The following is a 22,156-nucleotide window of genomic DNA, read 5'->3' on the forward strand; positions in this document are numbered from 1 at the left end:
CATGGTAAAGTAGAAAACCTATTCTTGAAAGTTGTCATCTTATCTCTATAGGCACAAGACATGCCTGAGCCTACAAAGAAAATTATGGAGAAGGAGAAGGGGGGCGGGGGGAGAGAAGAGAGGGAAGGAGGGAAAGGAAAGGGAGGAACTCGAGATGAGTCCAAGGAAATCCCACGAGGCACGTCTCTGTGATTGCAGAACTTGTGCTTCATAGCACTACAGTTTGTGTAGGTTCTTGGGTTAGGCATAATGAGTAAATGGATGCTGAGTAAGGAATATAGGCACATCAACTATCTGGAGAACTTCTAAGGGTAATATACATGGTGTGTGTGTGTGTGTGTGTGTGTGTGTGTGTGTGTGTGTGTGTGTGCGCGCGCGCGTGCTTGCTTGCTTGCTTGCTTGCTTTTTATTGCTGTGATAAGACCACAAGCAACCTGGGAGGAAAGAGTTTATACTTGGTTTACAACATCCCTATTACAGTTCATCATTCAAAGAAGTCAGGGCAGGAACTCAAGGCAAGAACCTGGATATGAGAACTGGAGCAGAGACCAGGGTGAAGGCTCTTCCAGTCTTCTTTTCTTTCTTTCTTTTTCTTGTTTTGGTTTTTGAGACAGGGTCTTACTATGTAGCCCTGGCTTGCTTTGTAGACCAAGCTGGTCTCAAACTCAAGAAATCCACTGGCCTCTGCTTCCAGAGTGCTGGGATTAAAGGTGTGTGCCACTATACCCTATGCTAGTTTATTTTCTTACGTACCTCAGGGACTACCTGCCCGGGTATGGTACTATACCCACAGTGGGCTGAGCCCTTCTACGTCAATCATCAGTCAAGACAATGCCCTGTAGACCAATATGATGGGGACGTTTTGTTTGTTTGTTTTTTGAAGACAGGGTTTCTTTATGTAGCTTTGGAGCCTGTCCTGGAGCTCAAGAGATCTGAGACCAGGCTGGACTGGAGCTCAAGAGACCAGGCTGGACTGGAGCTCAAGAGATCTGAGATCCACCTGCCTCTGCCTTCTGAGTGTTGGGATTAAAAGCATGTGCCACCACTGCCTGGCCATGGGAACATTTTTTTGAATTGATATTCCTTCTTCTCACATGACTCTATCTTGTGTCAAGTTGATTAAAAAACAAAACAAAACTAAATCAAAACAAAACAAAAAACCCCCAAACTAACCAACCCAGTGCGTGTGGCATGTGTGCCCACTGATGCCAGCGGTGTCAGATTCCTTGGAGCTGGAGTTACAGGCATCTGTGAGACATCTGATGTAGATGCTGGGATCTGAACTCTGACCTTCTGATAGAGCATTAAGTGCTCTTGACCTCTGAGACATCTCTCCAGCCCCAGATGATGATGGTGGTGATGATGATGTTATTATTTTAAAAGACAGAATCTCGTATAGTTCAGGGTGGCCTTAAGGTCCTAGATCCTTTTACCTCTGTCTCCTCAGTACTGGTATTATAGGCATGAGGCACTATGCCCAGCTTCTATTAGGCAATTTCAAGCTGGAAAAAGAAGAGCCCTAAAGTAGTTATGTTCAAACAGTTGTAGAGCCACCTACTGCTACTAAGGAGCAGGCTTATTTTGTACAGTTGTGCTGCAGAGATGAGAGCAGGATAAAAGATAAACTAGACTGCTTATCTCTTTCACCTCAAAATAGTCCAAGATCAAGTTCAACCCTCCAACTTATGAATGTGGCAATGGAAATAGCATTTAGAGAGTATCAATCCCCTCTGCCTGGTGACATGAATTCCACCCCCCCACCCCCACCCCCCACCCCCGATTCATGTGCATCCTCCTAAGCTTTAAACTCTGGATTAGAGTGTCAAATACATCCTTTAGATAACAGAAGGTTCTCCAGAGCATCACAAAATTAGAAAGGAATTCTTGAACAACTATTCTAAACCTTCCTCATCAGGAAGTCAGTCTGGAATGCCATGCTAAGAGCTGGGCTGGCTTCTGATATTTATTACCAACACTTCTGGCATCTGAAGGGTTACTGAGTACATTTTAGCTGGAAGTGTCATTCTCCCAAGTGGCTTGCCAGATGTCTCATGTCCCCAGTCAGGCACATGTCCCCAGTCTTTAGGGGATCACAGGGAGCACTCTCACAGCAGGTGCTCTCAACATCCATCTTCTTTTGGGGTACTCACTTAGCAAGCCAAACTGGAAAAAGCAGGAGAGGCCAAGCCCTAGAATGATCCACACATCTGTGCCTCCAGTGGGTCAAACAACACAATAGCAATTCCCTAGGAAGCTAGCTAGGTGCTGAAACCTCACAGCCATCCTGCAAGACAAAGGTGTTAGCAGCTCCTTTCACAGCAGAGATGAGAGACCCTGCAAAGGGCTGTGAACAACTGCAGCCAAAGCCAACACTACTTTCTCCAGGATGAAATGTCAATGCCCCAGATGAAGGCAGGACCAACTTAAGTCACCTCCTCCTTTCCTTTTAGATAGATTCTGATAGAATAAATAATGCCTCCACTGTTCCAGACCTCTTGGTTTCCTTAAAAACAAGCTTAAAGCTATGTGTACTAGCTCATACCTGCAATCCTAGCACTTAGGAGACAGAGGCAGGATTTCCCAAGTCTGAAGTCAGCTTGGACAGTATAGTGAAAGCTTGTCTTGAAAAACAAAACAAACAAACAAACAGCATCACTCAAGGTTTCCTCCACTCCTTCTTGTACTCATAGCCAACACTGTGATTTTCTAATTAACAGTTATTCTCTCATGTTTCCAACAGAGCTTCAAAGGGGGCCCTTTCAATTAAATTATTCATGCTCCTGGCACTCCTCGGCTTAGAGCACCTTGATTTAGGGCAAAACAGGAAGGAACCCTGGCCTTCCCACCATCTAACCCTTCCATATGACAGGAAAGGGAAGGCAGCTGTGTCATCACACTGCAGAATGAAGGAGTCTGGCAAGTCGAGGATCTTGAGACTGAATTCCTGGCCAGTGCAGCTGGGGGAAAGGTAGAAAAGGCCACTGGATCCAGGTATAGGTATGTAATGCCCTGCCTGGAATCCCATGCACACTGACTGGAGCTGACCTCACCTGGGTCCTGCAGAGGTATTTTGGCATAACCAGGTGGTGGAGGAGAACCAGCTGGCTTGGGGAAGCATCACAATTCTTTGTCCTTTGAAAAGAAGAGCTGGCCTCCTTGCTTTATTTAAGGAACAGGTGTGTGCAAGCTAAAGCAGACAGTTAAAAGATGTTCTATTTTTATCACCAAAACCCCACTACAGAAGTTCTTCAGGCTTAAAATCAACTAAGAAACCAGGCATGACGGTATACATAAGCCTAGTACTCGGGGTCTCAGGCAGGAGGACTGAGTTTGAGGCCAACCTGGGCTACATAGAAACTGCCTCAAAAAACACAATAAAATAAACTGAATATCCACTGGCATAGATTTAAAACAACTTGCTAAAGTTCCAATGGCTAATTCAGTCCCTCTATGTCTATTTTGGCCTTACTTGACTAGCCATTGAAGGCAGAAACAACAGCACCATGCTGTTCTTAGGGGGGACAGCATAAAGAAATGGACTTAATAAGCTAGACCCTGTTTGAATGAACACACTGAATGGGCTCACTGGTCTAAACATGTGCACATGAACAGTGAAAACTAGCCACTTTCTGGAAATGGGAGTGGCAGCTAGAAGACCGGCCTCAAAAGCTCACTCACTCCACTGCAGTGGTGGTGAACCAGACAAGGTATTCACTTGTCTGTTTCTGAGACAAGAGCTCATGGAGCCAGACTAGCCTCCAAGTCACTATGGAGCTGAGGCTGGCCTTGAACTGACTGTTCTACCTTCACCTCCCAAGTGCTGGAATTACAGGCAAGTACCATCCTGCTCTGCTGGGAAGGGGTTTAACTCTCTGAGCCTAGTCACCTCATCTCTAAGACATGACTGGGTTCTGTTTCCTGATCCAGTCAGCTGTGAGGAAGCAAGCAAGCCTCACACTCCTGCCCTACTGAGACCAAACCTATTCCCATGCCTTCCCCACCAGGATACCTTAAATGTGCTCCAAAACAAACTCGTCTATAAAATAGGGCTGGGGTTACAAAAGAAAAACCATACAAGTGAAAACATAAACCTCCAGCATACTCTCTGTGATCTGGCCTTGTCTTCCCATTTCGGTGGCAATCACAGTACAGACTGCACTCATATGAAAAGATTTTGGTCTCTCCTCCCCACTCTGAATTCCACACCGTACCTGAGAAAGCTTTCCCCACAAACTCTCCATCTTCAAATGTCTGTCTGCCTGGTGCTTCATCCATGTTAGCTTTACATTACCAATTCCTCAGGGAACTTTCCTAGATGTCTCAGCTCAGGGCAAACTTTGTTCAATAACCCCTCGGTATCCAGTACCTCCTCATCAGATAATATTTAAAATACATACAAGTTTATGTTCAGAACCTATCTCCAAGGAACACATGAACTAACTACCTACATCCAGGACACCTAAAACACCAGGCAGCAGACAAGTGCTCGCTGGTCTCAGCACTGAACCAAATGTTGCCTTCCTAAAAGGGTGAAGGTGCTTGTACACTGAAGTCAAAATGCTTCTTTGCTGTGGGATGTTCTGTATGTCAAATGTGTTGCTGATTAGTCAATAATTAAAACACTGATTGGCCATTGGCTAGGCAGGAAGTGTAGGCGGGACAAGGAGGAGAATAAAGCTGGGAAGTGGAAGGCTGAGTCAGAGAGACACTGCCAGCCGCCAAGATGAGAAACAGCATGTGAAGATGCCGGTAAGCCACGAGCCACGTGGCAAGGTATAGATTTATAAAAATGGATTAATTTAAGCTGAAAGAACAGTTAGCAAGAAGCCTGCCATGGCCATACAGTTTGAAACCAATACAAGTCTCTGTGTTTACTTGGTCGGGTCTGACGGCTGTGGGACTGGCAGGTGAGAGAGATTTGCCCTGACTGTGGGCCAGGCAGGAAAACTCTACCTACAAATGGCGTCCAACGTGGTGGCAAGAGTTTCCACCTAAAAACCTGAGAAAAGATTCTAAAACGGAGCTAAAAACAGTTCCTAATTGTCTCTCTCAAATGAGCGGCAGCTGCCTGTTTGAGCTACTGGTGGGTTCCTAGAGTGTGTGCTCGACCTGCAGTATGGCGGGAATGAGGCCTCTGCAAGTGGCACATTAAGCTACATGGTGGATTTAGCCTTTGCTAGTGCAAAACAAAAAAGGGTTTCTGGGCTACTTGCTGCTTGGATAAAAGCATAGACCCACGATAGCTCCCAGAGCTGGCGGTAAACCATGGCCATGTTGGGAAGCTAAGGTGGGCGGAGCCAGCAGCCACAGCTGCTGCAGTTTAAGGCAATAGATTCACAATAAGACAGATTCAGATGTAATAGTTTACAATATGTGTAAAATATACGTAGGCTTAAAAGAGACAAAAAAGGTGATATATAGAGTTATAGAAACAAATACATAGTTTTAAAAAATAAAGTCTTTAAAGAGACAGGAAAGGTAGTATAAAATATAAGCCATGTAAAAATGGATATTACACAGAGAATCTGCATTGTGTTGTCTTTGGGACTTGTAACTGCAGAAAAACATTTGATTGTAAAAGCTGTTGAGTTATGCCAAAATGTATATTTTAAAGGTATCTTGACTTCAAAATTTGAATATAAGGATATGTTACTTTGGAAAGGAGACTCTGCTTTTGTTCCCACAGAAAGCCAGAGGCTATGGATTTGTTCCAGATTAAGATACATCAGGTTTGACCAGCCAAGACCCCCTGAAAGGTCTCCGATGACACCATGGCCCAGATGATCCAACATCCAGAATGGTTTCAAGGCAACTGGCTCAGACGATACAGCCTCACGGACTACTCCATGATCCTAAAATTTTCTTTGTTTCCCCAGAAGATACAGCGCCCCCCTCCAGCAGGAAGTAGTAAGAGAAGCTACGCCCAAATTCCCAAATTATATGTAATTTTACTTTGTTAAGGTTAAAACCTTCCTTTTTAAAAAAAAAGGGGGGGAGTGCTGTGGGATGTTCTGTATGTCAAATGTGTTGCTGATTAGTCAATAATTAAAACACTGATTGGCCATTGGCTAGGCAGGAAGTGTAGGCGGGACAAGGAGGAGAATAAAGCTGGGAAGTGGAAGGCTGAGTCAGAGAGACACTGCCAGCCGCCAAGATGAGAAACAGCATGTGAAGATGCCGGTAAGCCACGAGCCACGTGGCAAGGTATAGATTTATAAAAATGGATTAATTTAAGCTGAAAGAACAGTTAGCAAGAAGCCTGCCATGGCCATACAGTTTGAAACCAATACAAGTCTCTGTGTTTACTTGGTCGGGTCTGACGGCTGTGGGACTGGCAGGTGAGAGAGATTTGCCCTGACTGTGGGCCAGGCAGGAAAACTCTACCTACACTTCTTTAGAAGAGGTATCTGGCCTTACAGTTCACTCAGTAGGACTAAGCTCAGAAGCACACACTGAGTTTTTCTGAGCAAGTTACAAAGAGTTCTTATCACACTGCACTTGTCTGTCGAAACCAATATCCCTCCCAGGAGTGTGGGCAGTCCAACTCCCCAGCTGGTTTTCATTCACACTAGAAACCTTAACTCCGTTCTAGGCCTCACAAAACGAGAGCTGTGTCCACACAAAGCCACAACAACCAGCCAATTCACTGAATCCAATGAAATAAGCCAATTCACTGGGGGGACACAAACTGTCAAACTGGTTACTTGGTGCCTTATAGACCAAACAATGCGTGATTCAAACAGTTCACTTTTCAATAGGTTGTCTTGTCATGTGGCAGCTACAGTAAGTGAAAGATTTTCTTTATCACTGTTTTTTGTCTTTTTATTAAACACCAGAGTAAGAACATATCTGACAGAAGGGTAAATAGCCAATAATGTCTAGCCTTTAAATAGTGGTCAAACACAGCAAATTTCAGCACACTGAATGAGCCTCTAGGGCACAATTGTGGAACAAGGCTCTGCGGCCTGCTTTTTGGCTTTAAAATAAGAGCTGCTGGTCCCGATCTCATCTTTGCAAATGCACAGCCTTGGGAGACAGAGACATGAGCAGCAGCAGCTTTAGACAAAGCTCTATTCACAGCCGCCCAAGAGCAATCTTGGAGTTTCAATTTCATTCAGTTGAGTGCGGAAGGCTCCCACTGAGGGTGGGCTGCTGAATGGTTCCGTTGGGAAAAGGACCCAAGAAGGAGCACTGGCTTTACAGTCTGTACTTTCATTAGAAGAGATGAAAGCATCCCTCTCTCTGACTCTAGTTCTATAGTAAGGTACTAATCTAGCAAATTAGCAAGTGTACTGAGTGGTTTTTTTCTTCTCTTTTTTTTCTCCTCATCACATCGGTACCCAGAGCAGAGCTTCTCTTCATTAAGGTGGTTGCCGGGGCGAGCACAGAGCAAGCATCTAAATCACTGTGGGTTAAACCTTGCACCAGAGAGGAAGTGGTGTGGTCAGGAGGCCCACAGCAGTCTCCTCCCTAGTATAGCGCCATGTTCCACCTGCTGCTGGGGCATCTCATCTTATGCCATGCTTCAGCCTCATTCCTCTCCCAGGTCTAGTTCCATGGTGAAAACAGCCCAAACTTCTGGCCTACAATACCCATCCCTTTGAGGACCATGTTCCCTTTTACAGAAGGAACCAGAGGAGGGATATCATGTGCTCAAGGTCCAAATGAGAAAGCAGGGAATTGGGATCTGACCCCAGGACCTCATTCTCAGGGCCTAAGCAGCTAATATCGACCCACATTCTACCTGAGCCATCTTAACATGAGCTCTGTCCACAGGCCATCCCTGGTAGACAGATGATCTCTTCAAAGCCACTGTATAGATCTGGCTGCCCTATCTGGGTGCTATGGCCTGGGCCAAAAAGGGGGGGGGGGGCACTTCCCCTGCAGGAGGGTCTGAGTTGTTTTCTATGACCAGCTGAAATCCAGAATGCTTCTCCCAACACTTCAAATAAATGCTTTGTCATGCCAATAAAAATCAAAGAATAAATTCCCCACGGAGGGTGGCTTGCACTCTCTGCCCTGATAGTATCTTGCTCTTCCAGTAAAACAAGTGTCAGTCTGCATTCCCAGTGGCAGCAGTCCTAACAATCCTTGTTCTGTGGCAAAGGCTTTCATCTTCTCTGTAGGGATGACAAAGCAGCCCTGCTCATTCCAAAGCACCACTCTCCAAGTCAGGGAAACACAATGCCAGCTTCTACCCATTTTTCCCTAAGGATACTCCTAAAATGACTGCTGGCACACCATGGTGCTTGGGACAGAGGAATCATTTCCGTCTGATTTGGAGAGGTGAATAACTCAAGACAGGCTGGAAGCTGGTACTTCTTGCCTGCTGATCTAGCAGCTGGGGACATGCTTGGTCCCCAGCAGGGATACAGCTCAGGATGCAGAGACTAGCAGTTTCTGCTGAGTAAAGCCTTTGCCACAATGATATCTAGAAATCACGTCTTGCTTGACAATTTTTTTTTTTTTTGGTTTTTCGAGACAGGGTTTCTCTGTGTAGCTTTGCGCCTCTCCTGGAACTCACTTGGTAGCCCAGGCTGGCCTCGAACTCACAGAGATCCTCCTGGCTCTGCCTCCCGAGTGCTGGGATTAAAGGCGTGCGCCACCACCGCCCGGCTTTGTTTGACAATTTTTAAAAAAATTATTTATTTTGATTTGAGAAAGTTCCAGGCTGGCCTTAGGTTTGGTAGGATCCTCCTGTCTCTTCCTCTTGGCTGGGATTATAGATGTGCACCACCACACTTTTTTTTTGGTGGGGGGAGGGGTTTCAAGACAGGGTTTCTCTGTGTAACAGTCCTGGCTGTCCTGAACTCACTCTGTAGACCAGGACTGTCTCTGGCATACTTGGTTTTATGTGGTGCTGGGACTGGAACCCAGTGCTTACCAAAGGCCTGGCACACTTTACCAATTGAGCTACATCCCCAGTCTGGGAATGTGTTTTCAAAGCATCGTTTGCTTTGAAAATATTTTAAAAATATTGCAAGAAGTCAGAAAAAGACTTATAATTCAGTGTGCTATTATGCCACCTTCCTAATTCCCAGGTGTGCAAACACCCCCACAAATCAGAAGACTGTCAGCATTCACATAAGCTGTTCCGGTAACAGTTTTTACCAGGAGTGGAGGTGGAAGAAAGCCAAAATGTTCAAAATGCTCAGATTTGGTATCATCAAACAGAAGAAGTTGGGGGAAACACAGGGAGGTTGGTTAGCTTCCTAAACAAGAATGATTTTCACTGGGTCTTCCCTCCAAGTTTTGAAAAACAAAATCCAAAAGGCAGACATGGACCCCGAGTAGACAGCAAGCTGTGGAAAAACTAAATTAAATGGGAAGAATGTAGTGACCTGAGACAGGTGCCCAAAAGCCATACAACACTTTCTTTCTGACACTGCACAGACAAGAAGGCCATGGAAGCCCTGGCTAGTAGTGACTGAGGAGCACTCTGCACGTCCAAGGTCACAATGGCGTTATGCTCCTCCACCTCCCAGGTCCCTGGGCTACCACAATGGCCCCTATGCTACCTCTCAGTACTCCAGATTATACTCCAGATACTTTTGATATGGTGTGTCTTCTAAGGCATTCATTTTTTGGCAACTTCCCTCTCCAAGGTCCTTGTAAAGCCTCACTTGAGTGACTGGTCTCTGCTGTTTCCTGGCAGGGAGGGGGAATGAGCACCATTATACCATCCTGTGTATAATGCTGACCATAGGTTATTATATCTCTGTCAGAGTCTCACCAAGATGTCATTCTCTGAACAGTACTTCCCTACTACAAATGGCAAGGGGTGGAGGGTAGGGGGTGGGTGTGGGTGTAAGTGGTTGATACTTTCTGTCTCAAAGCCCAGGCCTAAGAGGACAGGGAACTGCCTTGCAAACACCAAGCTGTAGTCTACAGTAAGAAAAGACATTTCATCTGCTATTGACATGTAAAACACACTAGTAACTTCTTTCCCTTGTTGGTCCCTATCCCTGTAATGCTTGTCGTCCCTGAAGTTCAGAGACTCAGTAATGGAAGAACTGATTGCAGACGGATGAAGTAAGGGGCATGTAAAATCTCCTTTTACAAATACGGATAAACTCCATGCTGAAAAAATTTTTTTTCAAGTCATTTTAGCACTTGCACAGATTTGTGTGTGCAGAGAACCATCTACTCCTCAGTAATGTAAAATGCAGCACCCTTTTGTGATCAGCATGGGAAAGCAGCATTTGAGAGCTATACAGATGATGTATGTTCAGGCCAAGGGGTGCAAATTTGCAATCTTCAAGGGAGGAAAGAGTATCCGTAATGTCACTGGCTTGGCCACTTGTCAAGACATTTAAGAGCTCTACATCACCTGCTCATTTGGGTAAAGACTGTTCAAGGCAAAGGCAAATCTTAGGTGCTAGTCACATGAGAATGGCCAGTAGTAGACATCGAATGCACAGGCTGACTCTTACCGCAAGGCCAAAGAATAAATGCACATCCAGTGTTTTTTAAAAACCATGTTGTCCCTGAATAGTTGTCATCAACCAAATCACCAAGGCGCCGTGCAAACCCCTACTGAGTCACCCTAAACTGCGTCTCACCTTGGTGTTCCTCCTTAGACTTCGAAGGATATTCCTCCGCCTAGGGTCCTCATCGGTTTCATATGGAATGACGGCATTGTCCCCTTTATAACCCTGGGATGCCTGATCCTCCTCTTTCTTCCGGATGGGTCCCAGCTCATCATCACTCCCCACACTAAAGCTGGTGCGGTAACTAGCAAAGCGCCCCAGCCGGGTGCATCTCGTCCTGTACAGCACAGGCTTACTCACGGCTGATATCTTCCGGCCTCGCTCTAGAGAACTCGTGTCCATTTCACTGTCAGAACCATTGCCACTACCATTAGACTGGGCTTTGTTGATGTTCCGAATGGTTATGATCTTGCCCTGGGTGCTGTCGTGGGGCACAGAGTATATGTTTTCTTCCTCATTCCTCGGCTTGACCACAGCATCCATTGGCTCTGCGTAGTCAGAAGGATCAAACCCGTCCTGAGGCAGCCAGGGGCTAGAAGACACAGACTTCCTCTGTCCCTCCCGATGGCCTTGGTCTAGGTAGGAGAGATCTTTTGTGATCTCAAAATGGACAGGAGGCTTTGGTTTGACTGGTGGAGGTACTTTGTTGTTCAGTTTACTCTCAAAATTGCTCATTATGAAAGACAGCCCATCATTTCCCTCCAGCTCCATAGAGAACTTGGAATGGTCTTTGGACAGGGAGGGCAATGTTGCATCTTCCCGAAACAGGTGGTACGATGGAGGCTCCACGTCTTCTTCTGAATCCTGTAAGTTTGAGTTGCAGAGTGGTGACCCGGCCCTGGGGGAGTTGAACACTTCTTCAGTGGTGCTGCAGGCCTCAGCAACATTATCATACATGTGCGTGGCCTCGATTATGTTCTTTTTCTCCACCACGTCTTTAAAAAAGGGGTGAAAGATCTCAAGTTTATGCTGGGGCTGGCTACAAGGGATGCTTGTGAACCTCCCATCAATTTCTTGTGCAATTTCCTCCCCCTCTGTCAGCTGCTCTCGACTTAAGTCATTGTCCAGGACATCTATAGCGCCATCAGTGAGTGCAACAAGCTGGATGGGGATAATATCCTGCACTTCACAAAGAAAGGCACGTAACATCGCCAAGGAGGCCTTACGTTTGGCTGAATAAAAAACAATATACCCATGAACCAACCGGCTCTTTCGGATGCTGAACGAGGAATGGTATGAAAGAACAGATAGCTCAATGCGCTTCTTGTGTAGTCCAATCGGAAGTTCAAGTAAAACAGAGTTGCTGCTCCCACAGTGGGAAGATTTACAGGTTTGGGACTGCAGGACAGGAGAGAGTATGTCATCTGCACTAAAGGGATCGCCACACATCAGACACATGACAATTCGAAGGTCCACATCAGCCAAGTCTTTGATACTAGCAGTGGAGCTGACCAGGTTTAAGTTGCGCTTAGAATCCAGGAGTCCCTTCAGAACTTGACTGATCTGCTTCTCATTAATATTGCGTCCATAACCAATGCCAGCAGAAGCAGGATCAAGAAAGACACACTGCAGTTTGCTAGCAATCTGCTGGCCTTGTTGTATTAAGCTGTGCAGAGTCTCTCCACTTGTGTCCCCCCTCTTGTTCACTAAAATTAAGGTCAGGGGGAGGTGAACTAAGTGATTATCCCGCCTGCCCAGTGTGGACTCTCTGCTCTTCTCTATACTCTCCACCACATAGGACAGCGACTCCTTTGAATTGTAAAGGCAGAGGCAGCCATGGGGTTGGAAGGTTGGTGTCTGGAAAGAGTTCACAGGAAGCCTGACGTTACCCTCTATTGGCCTCAGGGAAAGCTCATACATTTTACCATCTATCACATACTTGTCATCATTTGTACAAAGAGCTCGAATTTCATTGGCCAACTCTCGGGCAAGGCCATCTTTGCCTAAGATAACCAAATTGATCCTATCGATATTGGGGTCTGACAGAGAGTTCTTCTGATTCCTGTCAGATGGTCGGATAAAGCGAGAACTGATCAAGTGCTCAATCTTAGCATCTACACAAGCTGGGCAGCTTGGGCATGTCTCCTTCGTGGGGTGGTACACAAAATGAATGTGCTTCAGAATGAGGGCATCACGCTCTGCCTGGAGCTTCTGCAATGCTTTAAATCTCTGCTCTTCCCCCAAAACATCCTGGATGACACCCATCTTTTCCTTGCTGGGTTTGGCATCCAGCTCCAACTCATAAAACAATTCTGAGTACTCCAAAAGCAACTCCTGGAACTCTTCCTTTGCTCGATCTATAATCTGTTTTTGGTGTTTGCCATAGATGTCCATGTATACTGATTCTTCCAGCCACTGGTAAAAGTCTTCATTCATAATAAAACTACGAGCCTCTTCCCAAGGTTTCCCGGGAGTTATGAAAGGAGAGGTCTCCAGGTTTTCTTTGAATGCCTTTCGCATCTCAGCTCTCTTCCTCTCATTCCTCAGCTTCTCCAAGTGGGTCTCATACAGCTGCTCAGCAGGGACAGTATCCATCAAGTCAAAGGGAATCCTCTCATTTTCCATGTTGTCAATGTGGCTGGTGGCGTCCCATGGTGTCTCTTCAAGCACAACAAACCACTTTAAGAACTCTGGCTTGGTCTCTAAGAGTTTTTTGGCTTTAATGCAGCTCAGGTGGTCTACTTCATCTAGATTAGGTATGAGGGCTTCAAAAGCCAATGGCAGGGCTGCCAGGTATAGTTTTCTCCGGCGCTCAATATGCTCGTGCTTGAGGCGGTGGATGTGCTGCAGGAAGAGCTTCTTGGCCTTCTGTGTCCCTTCCAGGTAGACATAGTCTTGGTACTCAGGGGAGGCCTGCATCTTTCGGCTGACATTCAGCCAGTTCTCATTGTGATTTTTCACAATTCGGCTCACCAACCACTCATATTTGTCCTTTGCTGTAGCTATTTGCTGACTCTGCTGCTTGAGAGCTTCAAAGTAAGGAATGATTTTTGTCTTCCCTCGACTCTTATCAATGAGTTGCACTAAAGTACTGAAAGCCAAGTCCACATTCACATTGGATCTTGCTGAGGTCTCTACAACCTGGAGGTTCTTTTTGCTTAAGGCAAAAGTATGTGCATCTCTAATGTACCGCTCAACACCCTCATCACACTTAGTCAGGACCACCACTATGGGCTTTTTTGTTTTTGCAAGCTGATTGTAGAGATTGGAGACAAACTTGAGCTGGTCATCGAAGTTCCTGTTCATGCCCCTGCTAACATCAATGCCCAGAAGGAAGCCGTCAACCAGCAGCTTTCCATCTGGCATCTGTTTCTGCTCAAAGTCCTGTTCCAGCCCCAGCTGGTCAGTGCAAAAATACATGAGTTTTTCAGCTGATGCGAGCTTGGTGGCTGCAGCTCTCTTGATGTAGGGCTGCAGTGCCGTGCTTCGATGAGGTTGAAAAGTCTGATCATCAATGAACTCAGTCTGCTCCACAATGTGCATTTTACATTCCACACAGTCCTCCAGGGAGCGGCTAACTTCTCCCCAGTAGAGAAAGTGGTCATTATTGACCACCCGCCCACCAAAGTCACTGGTGCTGAGAACAGAAGTGTGGTCCAGGTGAAAATCATCTGCACTTGGGCGCACAAAGCGGTTACATAGACAAGACTTCCCAATGCCGCACTGGCCTTTCTCCTTCTCAGTCCCGGACAATCCCACCACGCTGATGTTGTAGGTGGGGATTCGAACATCTTGCTTTCTTGCCATCATCATCTTCGAAACATCCTGCCACAATCAGCTACTTCCGAGATCAGATTAGTGTTCTGCAGTAGAGTGAGAAGACTTCTCAGCAGTGCCGGTGGAGGCCCGCTGCCCAAGCAGCACAAGTGTCAGGTCCCATAGTGTTCTAAACCAGTATGATGTCAGTTCTTACTTCTTCTCATCGCCAAATAGCCAACATGTCTGCCTAGATGGAGGGGGGGAAAGAAAAACCATCACCATCCAAACTCTAGTTTAACCATAAATTACAATAAAAGTATTTTTTAAGCTAACAAATATTTAGTAAACCTAGTATGCTAGGCCTTATGCAGGGTGAGTGATTAAGGCTGACATCAGAGCTGTTGGGACAGGTCAGAGGGTGAAGGGGTTTGCTGGGTAAGCCTGACAACCCCAGTTCAATCCCTGGATCCCAATGAAAAAGGGGAGAGCCAATTCCCCAAAGTTGCCCTCTGACTTCCACACACACTGTGACACGGGCATGCCTACACAGGAGGGGTACACACATACACCATACACAATGATAAGGATAATAATAAAAAGGCTAATATCAATGTGTTTTCAAACAGGTAGAGTCTAAACCAAGACAGGAAGATATAAACAAGGAGAGTGTAAAACACTGCTGTGACAAGTGAGGGCTCTAGAGGAAATGGGGCTAACTCCAAGGCAGGGTGGATACAAGAAATGTCTTTTGTTTTGTTTTGTTTTTGAGACAGTTTTCCTGTGTAGCTCTGGCTATCTTGGACTTGAACTCAGAGATCCATCTGTCTCTGTCTCCCAAGTGCTGAGAATAAAGGCATGCGCTACCATGCCTGACTGAGCAAGAAATGCCTTGCACAAGTAAAAACCATGGGACAATGGTGTCATCTTGAAGGGGCTCCCATGAATAAGGTCTAGGATTATCTGTGAACCAAAAAAATTACACATTAATGAATTATAGCTTACTGCAAAAAATATGAACTAAAGCCCAAACAACTGGATCAGACGAGAGTCATGATGGAAGGTTCAATGTAGGAGAAATCTTTGAGGGGCAGGATGTTGACAGGTAATTCAAATGTCTCCTAAGACTGCCTATTAATTATCTGGAAGAAAAAAGCCCTCAATAGTAATTATAGGGGAGAAAGCAGATAACACCTTCACTCAGTAATCAAAATTCACATCATCAGTGTGGTACGGAAGCACTGAGGAGACTGAGGCAGGAAAAGCACTAGTTCAGGAGTAGCCTTGGCTACAGAAAAAGAATGGGGAGGAGAGAAGAGAAAGGAGGGAGGAAAGAGCACAGCTTCCAGGGAAGACTCATAATATTGCTTTCAAAATTTACTACAAAGCTACAACAATCAAAACAGTCCTGCAGTGACATAAAGATAAAGACCAATGAAAAAGAAACAAAGTTCACAGCTAACTCGTCATACATATCACTGAATGACTTTTTTTGGGGTGGCGGGGGGTGGGAGGAATGTGGTTTGAGACAGGGTCTTACTTCCGTAGCCCTGAAACTCACTATGTAAACCAGGCTGGCCTCAAACTCAGAGAGATCTACCTGCCTCTGCCACTATGTCTGGCGGGCTAAATGACTTTTGACAAGGCTGTTGAAAACCATTCATTGGGAAAGAACATACTTTTTAACAGTTGGTGCTGGGGAAAGTGAATCTTCACACAGGAAAGGACGGAGGTAGGTCTTTATCTACATCATACACAGAGGCTAACCCTAGAGCTGAGGATGTGACTCAGATGTTAGAGTGCTTATCTAACATGTGATAGGCACTAAGTTCAATTCAACAACAACAAAAACAACTCTAGCAGTGTGTGGTGGTGCACACTTTTAATCCCTTAAGCACTTGGGGAATAAGAGGCAAAAATTTCTGTGAATCCAAGGTCAACTTAGTCCACACAGTGAGTTTCAGGGTATCCAAGACTACATAGTAAGACCGTGTCTCAAAAAAACCCAACCAACCAATGAAACAAACAACTCTAAATGGGTCAAAACTAACACTACAAAATGTAGAAGAAAACCTAGGGCAAAAGACCCCCATGAGCACTGGTGGGTGGTGTATAGATGAGAGCTGGCCACCAAGCCCATCGGAGATGTAACCCCATCAAGCAGATACTCTGACTGTACATGCATACTGCATGCACATAAACACATCTACATGTGCACATACATAATACATACACTCAATTCTGAAAACGATTTATAACAGTAGACTGTTTCTATCTTAAGAGTTGTCAGAACCAGAAAGTGTAATGCTGGTTGCCATGGCTGAGGGAAGGAGTGAACAAGGACCCTGCATTCACACAAAAATGAAGTCACAGGGATGAGATGGTAATGGTAAAATATTATGAATATTTTAACACTTGTGAACTGTGTACTAAAAACGGCTAATTTTGTGTTACATGCCATTTACACAATAAAGTTAATTGGGCTGAGGGGATGTAGATCAGTGATATAAAGAACACTTGACTAGGAAGAATAAATCAGAAAAAAATCAATACAAGCGTTTATGAAGTGGATGGCTATACTGAGATAAAGTATCCCTACTTTTAGAGAAGTTATACTAAAGTATTTAGGGGGGAAAGAGCCAAAAGGAATGTAAATGTTCAGAAAAAAATTCTGTTTGAAGAAGAGTAAGAACGCTAATGAGGGACTATAGCTGTGTCTCAGTAGAGTGCTTGCTTAGTATGAACAAAATCCTGGGCTTGATCCTCACCCCACATAAACCGGAAGTGGTAGTGCCTGCCTGTAATCCTAACACTTGAGAGGTACACACAGAAGATCTGGCTATGCAAGGTCACAGACAATGCTGCACGTCATATGAGAACCTTTCAAAATAAAACAAGCAAAACCATTGCAAATGAATAAAATGTTAATAGGTAAATCTGGATTAAAGTATGTGTGCTGGCTAGTTTTATGTCAACTTGACACAAGCTAGATTTATCCAAAAGGAGGAAAGTTCAGTTGAAAAAAATGCCTCCATAAGATTTGGCTGTATGTCCTTTTCTTAATGAGTGATTGATGGGGGAGGGCCCAGCCCACTGTGGGTAGTGCCATCCCTAGGCTGGTGGTCCTGGATTCTTTAAGAAAGCAGCTAAACAAGCCATAATGAGCTAGCCAGTAAGGAGCACTTCTCCAAGGCCTCTATGTCAGCTCCTGCCTCCCTCCAGGTTCCCGCTCTTCATGAATTCCTGCCCTCACTGCTTTTGAAGATGAACTGTTATATGGAATGGTGTGAGTGAAATAAAGCCTTTCCTCCTCAAGTTGTTTTGGTCATGGTGTTTCATCACAGCAATAGTAACCCTAACTAAGACAGCACATATGATACTCCTTTGTGTTGTTTTTACTGTTACAACGACAAATTCTCAAGAGTGTACACACGCAGTGTAAAGTTTTCAAGTTTGTCCGTCTGTGACACTTATAAAGGAAGAAGTACTGCAGTGGCTACAAAGGACGTGTAAGGCTCTTGACAGACAGACAGCCTTCTAGACTGACACAGCTCCACCACAGGTGATCACTGTAGAGCGTGCTAGACAAAGGGAGTGGACTCTACAAAGACTGCTTCCTCAACAGACAAAAAGGTCAGCCTAGTTGGGGGAACCAGCAAGAATATAAAGGGCACGGAGAGAAGATGGGCCGAACACAAAATCAAGTACACAGGGGCTGGGCTGAGCCACTTAAAATAATGCAATCTCTCTCTCTCTCTTCCCCTCTCCCTCTCTCTGGTTTTTCGAGACAAGGTTTCTTTGTAAAGCCCTGGCTGTCTTGGAATTCACTCTGTAGATCAAGCTGCCCATGAACTCAGAGATCTGCCTATCTTTGCCTACAGAGTGCTGGGATTGAAGACCCATCATGTGGCTAATAGTCTTTCACTGGCCAGGACAGGAAGAGGTAAGCACAGGATGAGGGGAGGAATTATAAGGGACCTAAAGTTTTAACAATTTCAGTCATTAACAAGCTGTTATCATGGTGTCACACAAAGTCTTCAGCAACCTTTCAGCTGATTAAGTAAAATAAACTGCCCTTGGCTACCTCTGCACACACGGGCCTCTCTGGCACCTAGTATTCTGTGGCATGGACATTTACTTGCACACTAAAGTGTGACTGTGTGACTGCCAACTCTGCTGCCAAGCAAACAGTCTCCTGAGACTATCTAAAATAGCAAGCAGACCAATTTTCTTCTGAATCTCATTTACATCTGGTAGGAAGCTGATATTCCGATAAACTTCATGCTTTTGTGTGCCTCACAGAAATGTCAAGAAATCAGATCCTTAAACTTTTTAAAGATTATTTTATTCCATGTATATGAGTGTTTTGTCTACATGTATGTATATGCACCTTGTACATGTCTGATGCCCATGGAGGTCAGAAGAGAGTGTTGGATTCCCTCCAAAATGGGTTATGGGTGTTTGTGAGCCACTATGTGGGTGCTGGGGGGAAAAACCAAACAGAACTCAGGTTATCCACAAGAGCAACAAGTGCTCTTAACTGGTGAGTCATCTCTTTTGACCAGTGAGTGGTTCTCAACCCGCGGGCCATGACTCTTTGGGGGGGGGGGGGGTCGTCAAATGACCCTTTCATGGGGTTACCTAAGACCACCCGAAAAACACAGATACTTTCATTATTATTCATAACAGTAGCAAAATTACAGTTAAGAAGTAGCAACGAAAATAATTTTATGGTTGGGGTCACCACAACATGAGGAACTGTATTAAGGGTTGCAGCATTAAGAAGGCTGGGAATGGCCAGGCAGTGCACGCCCTTAATCCCAGCACTTAGGAGGCAGAGGCAGGTGGGTCTCTGTGAGTTCGAGGATAGCCTGGTCTAAGAATTGAATTCCAGTACAGCTAGAATTGTTACACTGAGAAACCCTGTCTTGAAAAACAAAACAAAAAACAAAACAAAAAAAAGGGGGGGGGTGTTTGAGAACCACTGCTTTAGACCCAAACATCATGGTTTTTTGTTTGTTTTTGTTTTGGTGCTTTTGTGTGGTGCTAGGAGTGGAACCAAATACTTTGCAACTGCTGAGCCACGCCCCCAGGCTCTTCACCGGTGAATTCTAAGTAAGCTTTCTGCTAAACCACGTCCCCAGTTCTCTCCCTTCCCCCTTCCTTTTATTGTTCCAACTTGGTGTAATCCTCCTGCCTCCACTTTTTACTTTGACACAGGATCTCACAGACAAGCCTTGAACTCTATGTTCCTCCTGTCCCAGCCTCTTACAGGTGTGAACCACTCGGCTCAATAACACCACATTTTATTCTGAGAGACAAGAGAGGGAGCACTGCTGTCCACTGTGATGACAACCTCAAGTGGTCTAAACATTTTCCATGACAATTCGGAAAACCAAAACTTCTAAAGAAATCTGAGAAGATGTAGTATGTAAAACACGACTATTTCAAGAGAAACTACAAGGTCTATGTGTGAACAGCTGCCTATAGATGACAAGCTTCAAGTCAAATTGCAGAAGTCAGCAGGAACAAGCAGGGCACCTGAGAGAAAAACCTTCCCCTCCACTTCTCTAATGACTGCCACATAAACAAAATTAAGAGCTGCCTGTAAATATCTCAAGGGTATTTACCCCGTCCCCAACCACAGAACAGGAAAGAGCCATACAAAAATCAACGAGCTTGGCACAGGGGTCTGTAGTGCACACAGTTTGTTTTCATCTGTGACAAGAGGGTGACAGAGCTGGGAAAGGACTGCTGATGAAGCCCCAAGAAGTCAAGGGTGCTCACCCAACAAAGCTCTTCCCTATCAAGTCCTCACCCCAGGGACAGGGGTCACAAGGTCTCAAACTTACCTATCTTGAAACATACTTAGCAACAGCGTCCTCCTTGGAGTGACTACTGAATGTAACTGGCAACCTGTGACTCGGCTCTCTGTACAGTGGGTCTAAGAACACATCCCTTCCCAGAAACCTCAGGGAGGACAATGAAACAACAAAAACACAGGCTCAAATTTGAAGCAAAAATGCATCACCTGTTCAATCCTTGCTTCGTCTAATTTTCAAATGGCAGGATGGTAAGCTGCAGTAAGCTGAAATGAAAAGAACAGCCCTAACTCTGAAGAGGATAGCTACTAATATGTATGCAGTTTTGCTGCTGTTTTGAGACAGGGACTCATCAATAACTAAGGCTGGCCTTGAACTCTAATTCCTGCTCAGTCTTCTGGGCACATTAGGATTCCAGACAGATATATGCCACCTTGTCTGAATACAACTGATAATTTAAACTCCAAATCATGTTCACAGCCAAAAATGTTACCAAACTTAAAAATCATCTGACATGGAAGTAGTTAATTTTTGAGCACCTGATAACTTCTACTTGTTAGAAACCTAATAAGTTCCTTGCTGTAACTGCACTCTCAGCTTTGATGTCTGGATAATGCAGTTTTACTAGTTCCTCATTTGGACTGAATTACACAGTAAACAAAGCTGGTTATAAATCTAAGGATGTCTCAAACACTTAGTTTAGAGGAAATAACTTTAAGTGCCTGGCCACATTCACGTTCAGCTTTTCAAAGAGGTGGCTAAAAAAAATTAGCAGAGCCACTAAACTTAATGATCAAAAGACCATAAAGAGAGCAGAGAGAACAAGGAAGGTGTGTCCAAGACTTCATGATGTTCAATGTCCTCAAACTCACATCTGGTGAGAAACAAATTCTTTTTTTTTTTTTAAGAGACAGGGTTTCTCTATGTAACAGCCCTGGCTATACAGGAACTCCCTTTGTAGATCAGGCTGGCTTCAAACTTACAGAGATCTGCCTACCTCTGCCTCAGGAGTGCTGATACTAAAGGCGTGCACCACTAAACCCGGCTGAAAAACAAATTCCTAATGGGAAACTAAGGAACAAAATTAATTATTCATTCCAGTGATTTTCCAGCACTAGTCCTTTCAAAAGTGGAGAGTGAAAACAGAGGAAAAACATCTTTAAAACTAACTCAGGGGTTGGAAAGATGACTCAAATGGTTAAAAGTACTTTTTGCTTTTGCAGAGGACCTGAGTTTGACTCTCAGCACCCACATGGTGGCTTACAACCACCAGTAACTCCCTAGCACTCATGGTGAACATTCATACACATACACTGAATCTAAAAAAACAAATGAAACGGACCCAAGCTGCTGCAATGGCTCATCCTTGTAATGCCAGCACTCAGGATGCTGAAGCAGTAGACCGCTGGAGGTCCTGGCCACCCTTAGCCATATAACCTGTCTCAAAAAATATAAAAACAAATAAATAAAGATCTATTAAACGGTTAAAAAAACAGTAACTCCTTGTATTACTGAATTCTGCGGAACTACTGATATTAGGAAAACTAACAAAACACACAGCCTAAAAGCTTAATATTTAGTGCTAGGAATCAATTTGGAGAGAAAGATACTTCAGAAGTATCTTCAACTTTTTAATCATAACTGTGTGTTGCAGTAAAAACCATGCAAACACCTGTGTGTTTTGCAGACCTGGTAACCGGGTCTAGAATTATCTGTGGAACGTGTAGCACCGACTCTAAACTAGAGCATCTCCTCTAGAAAGGGGAAGACACTTTTTATCCAATACGCAGAGTAAGAAGCTGCACCATTCCCAAGATGGCACCAGAAAATGCCACTGTGACCCAACAGTACATGGACCACTACAGCTCAGGGGATGCGCCTGCACAAACACGTACACATACTACTCATAGTAACACAATGCTCCTGAGCTCTGGTCTAGAATGACCCACAAGACACAGAATTCTTACCTCTATCTATAATCAAAACTCCAGTGTCCAAATATGAGAATATGTATCAACCCCCAATGCCACCAGTAATAGCTAGGAAAAAAATCATTTCAAGGGCAACAACTCTTGAAAAGCACAGCACTTGCTACTCTCATTTCCTTCATCCCAGTTGGGCAAAGAATGGAGACACATGCAAGCATCA

The 22,156-nt window shown here is 44.8% G+C and overlaps 1 protein-coding gene across 1 annotated transcript in view; it reads right to left on the minus strand.

Annotated features, from left to right (window-relative positions):
• The window catches only part of Arhgap35 (Rho GTPase activating protein 35), a 117,302-nt gene that overhangs the window by 50,819 nt on the left and 44,327 nt on the right, over positions 1-22,156 (minus strand). Inside the window, exon 2 of the mRNA XM_052713177.1 lies at positions 10,563-14,436. Coding sequence (XP_052569137.1) covers positions 10,563-14,243 — 3,681 coding nt within the window. The 5' untranslated portion in view covers positions 14,244-14,436. The remainder of the gene's footprint in view (positions 1-10,562; positions 14,437-22,156) is intronic.

This window comes from Peromyscus californicus, unplaced genomic scaffold (assembly GCF_007827085.1).
Source record: "Peromyscus californicus insignis strain IS unplaced genomic scaffold, ASM782708v3 Scaffold_4__1_contigs__length_199733344, whole genome shotgun sequence".
NCBI classification, from domain to species: Eukaryota; Metazoa; Chordata; class Mammalia; order Rodentia; family Cricetidae; genus Peromyscus; species Peromyscus californicus.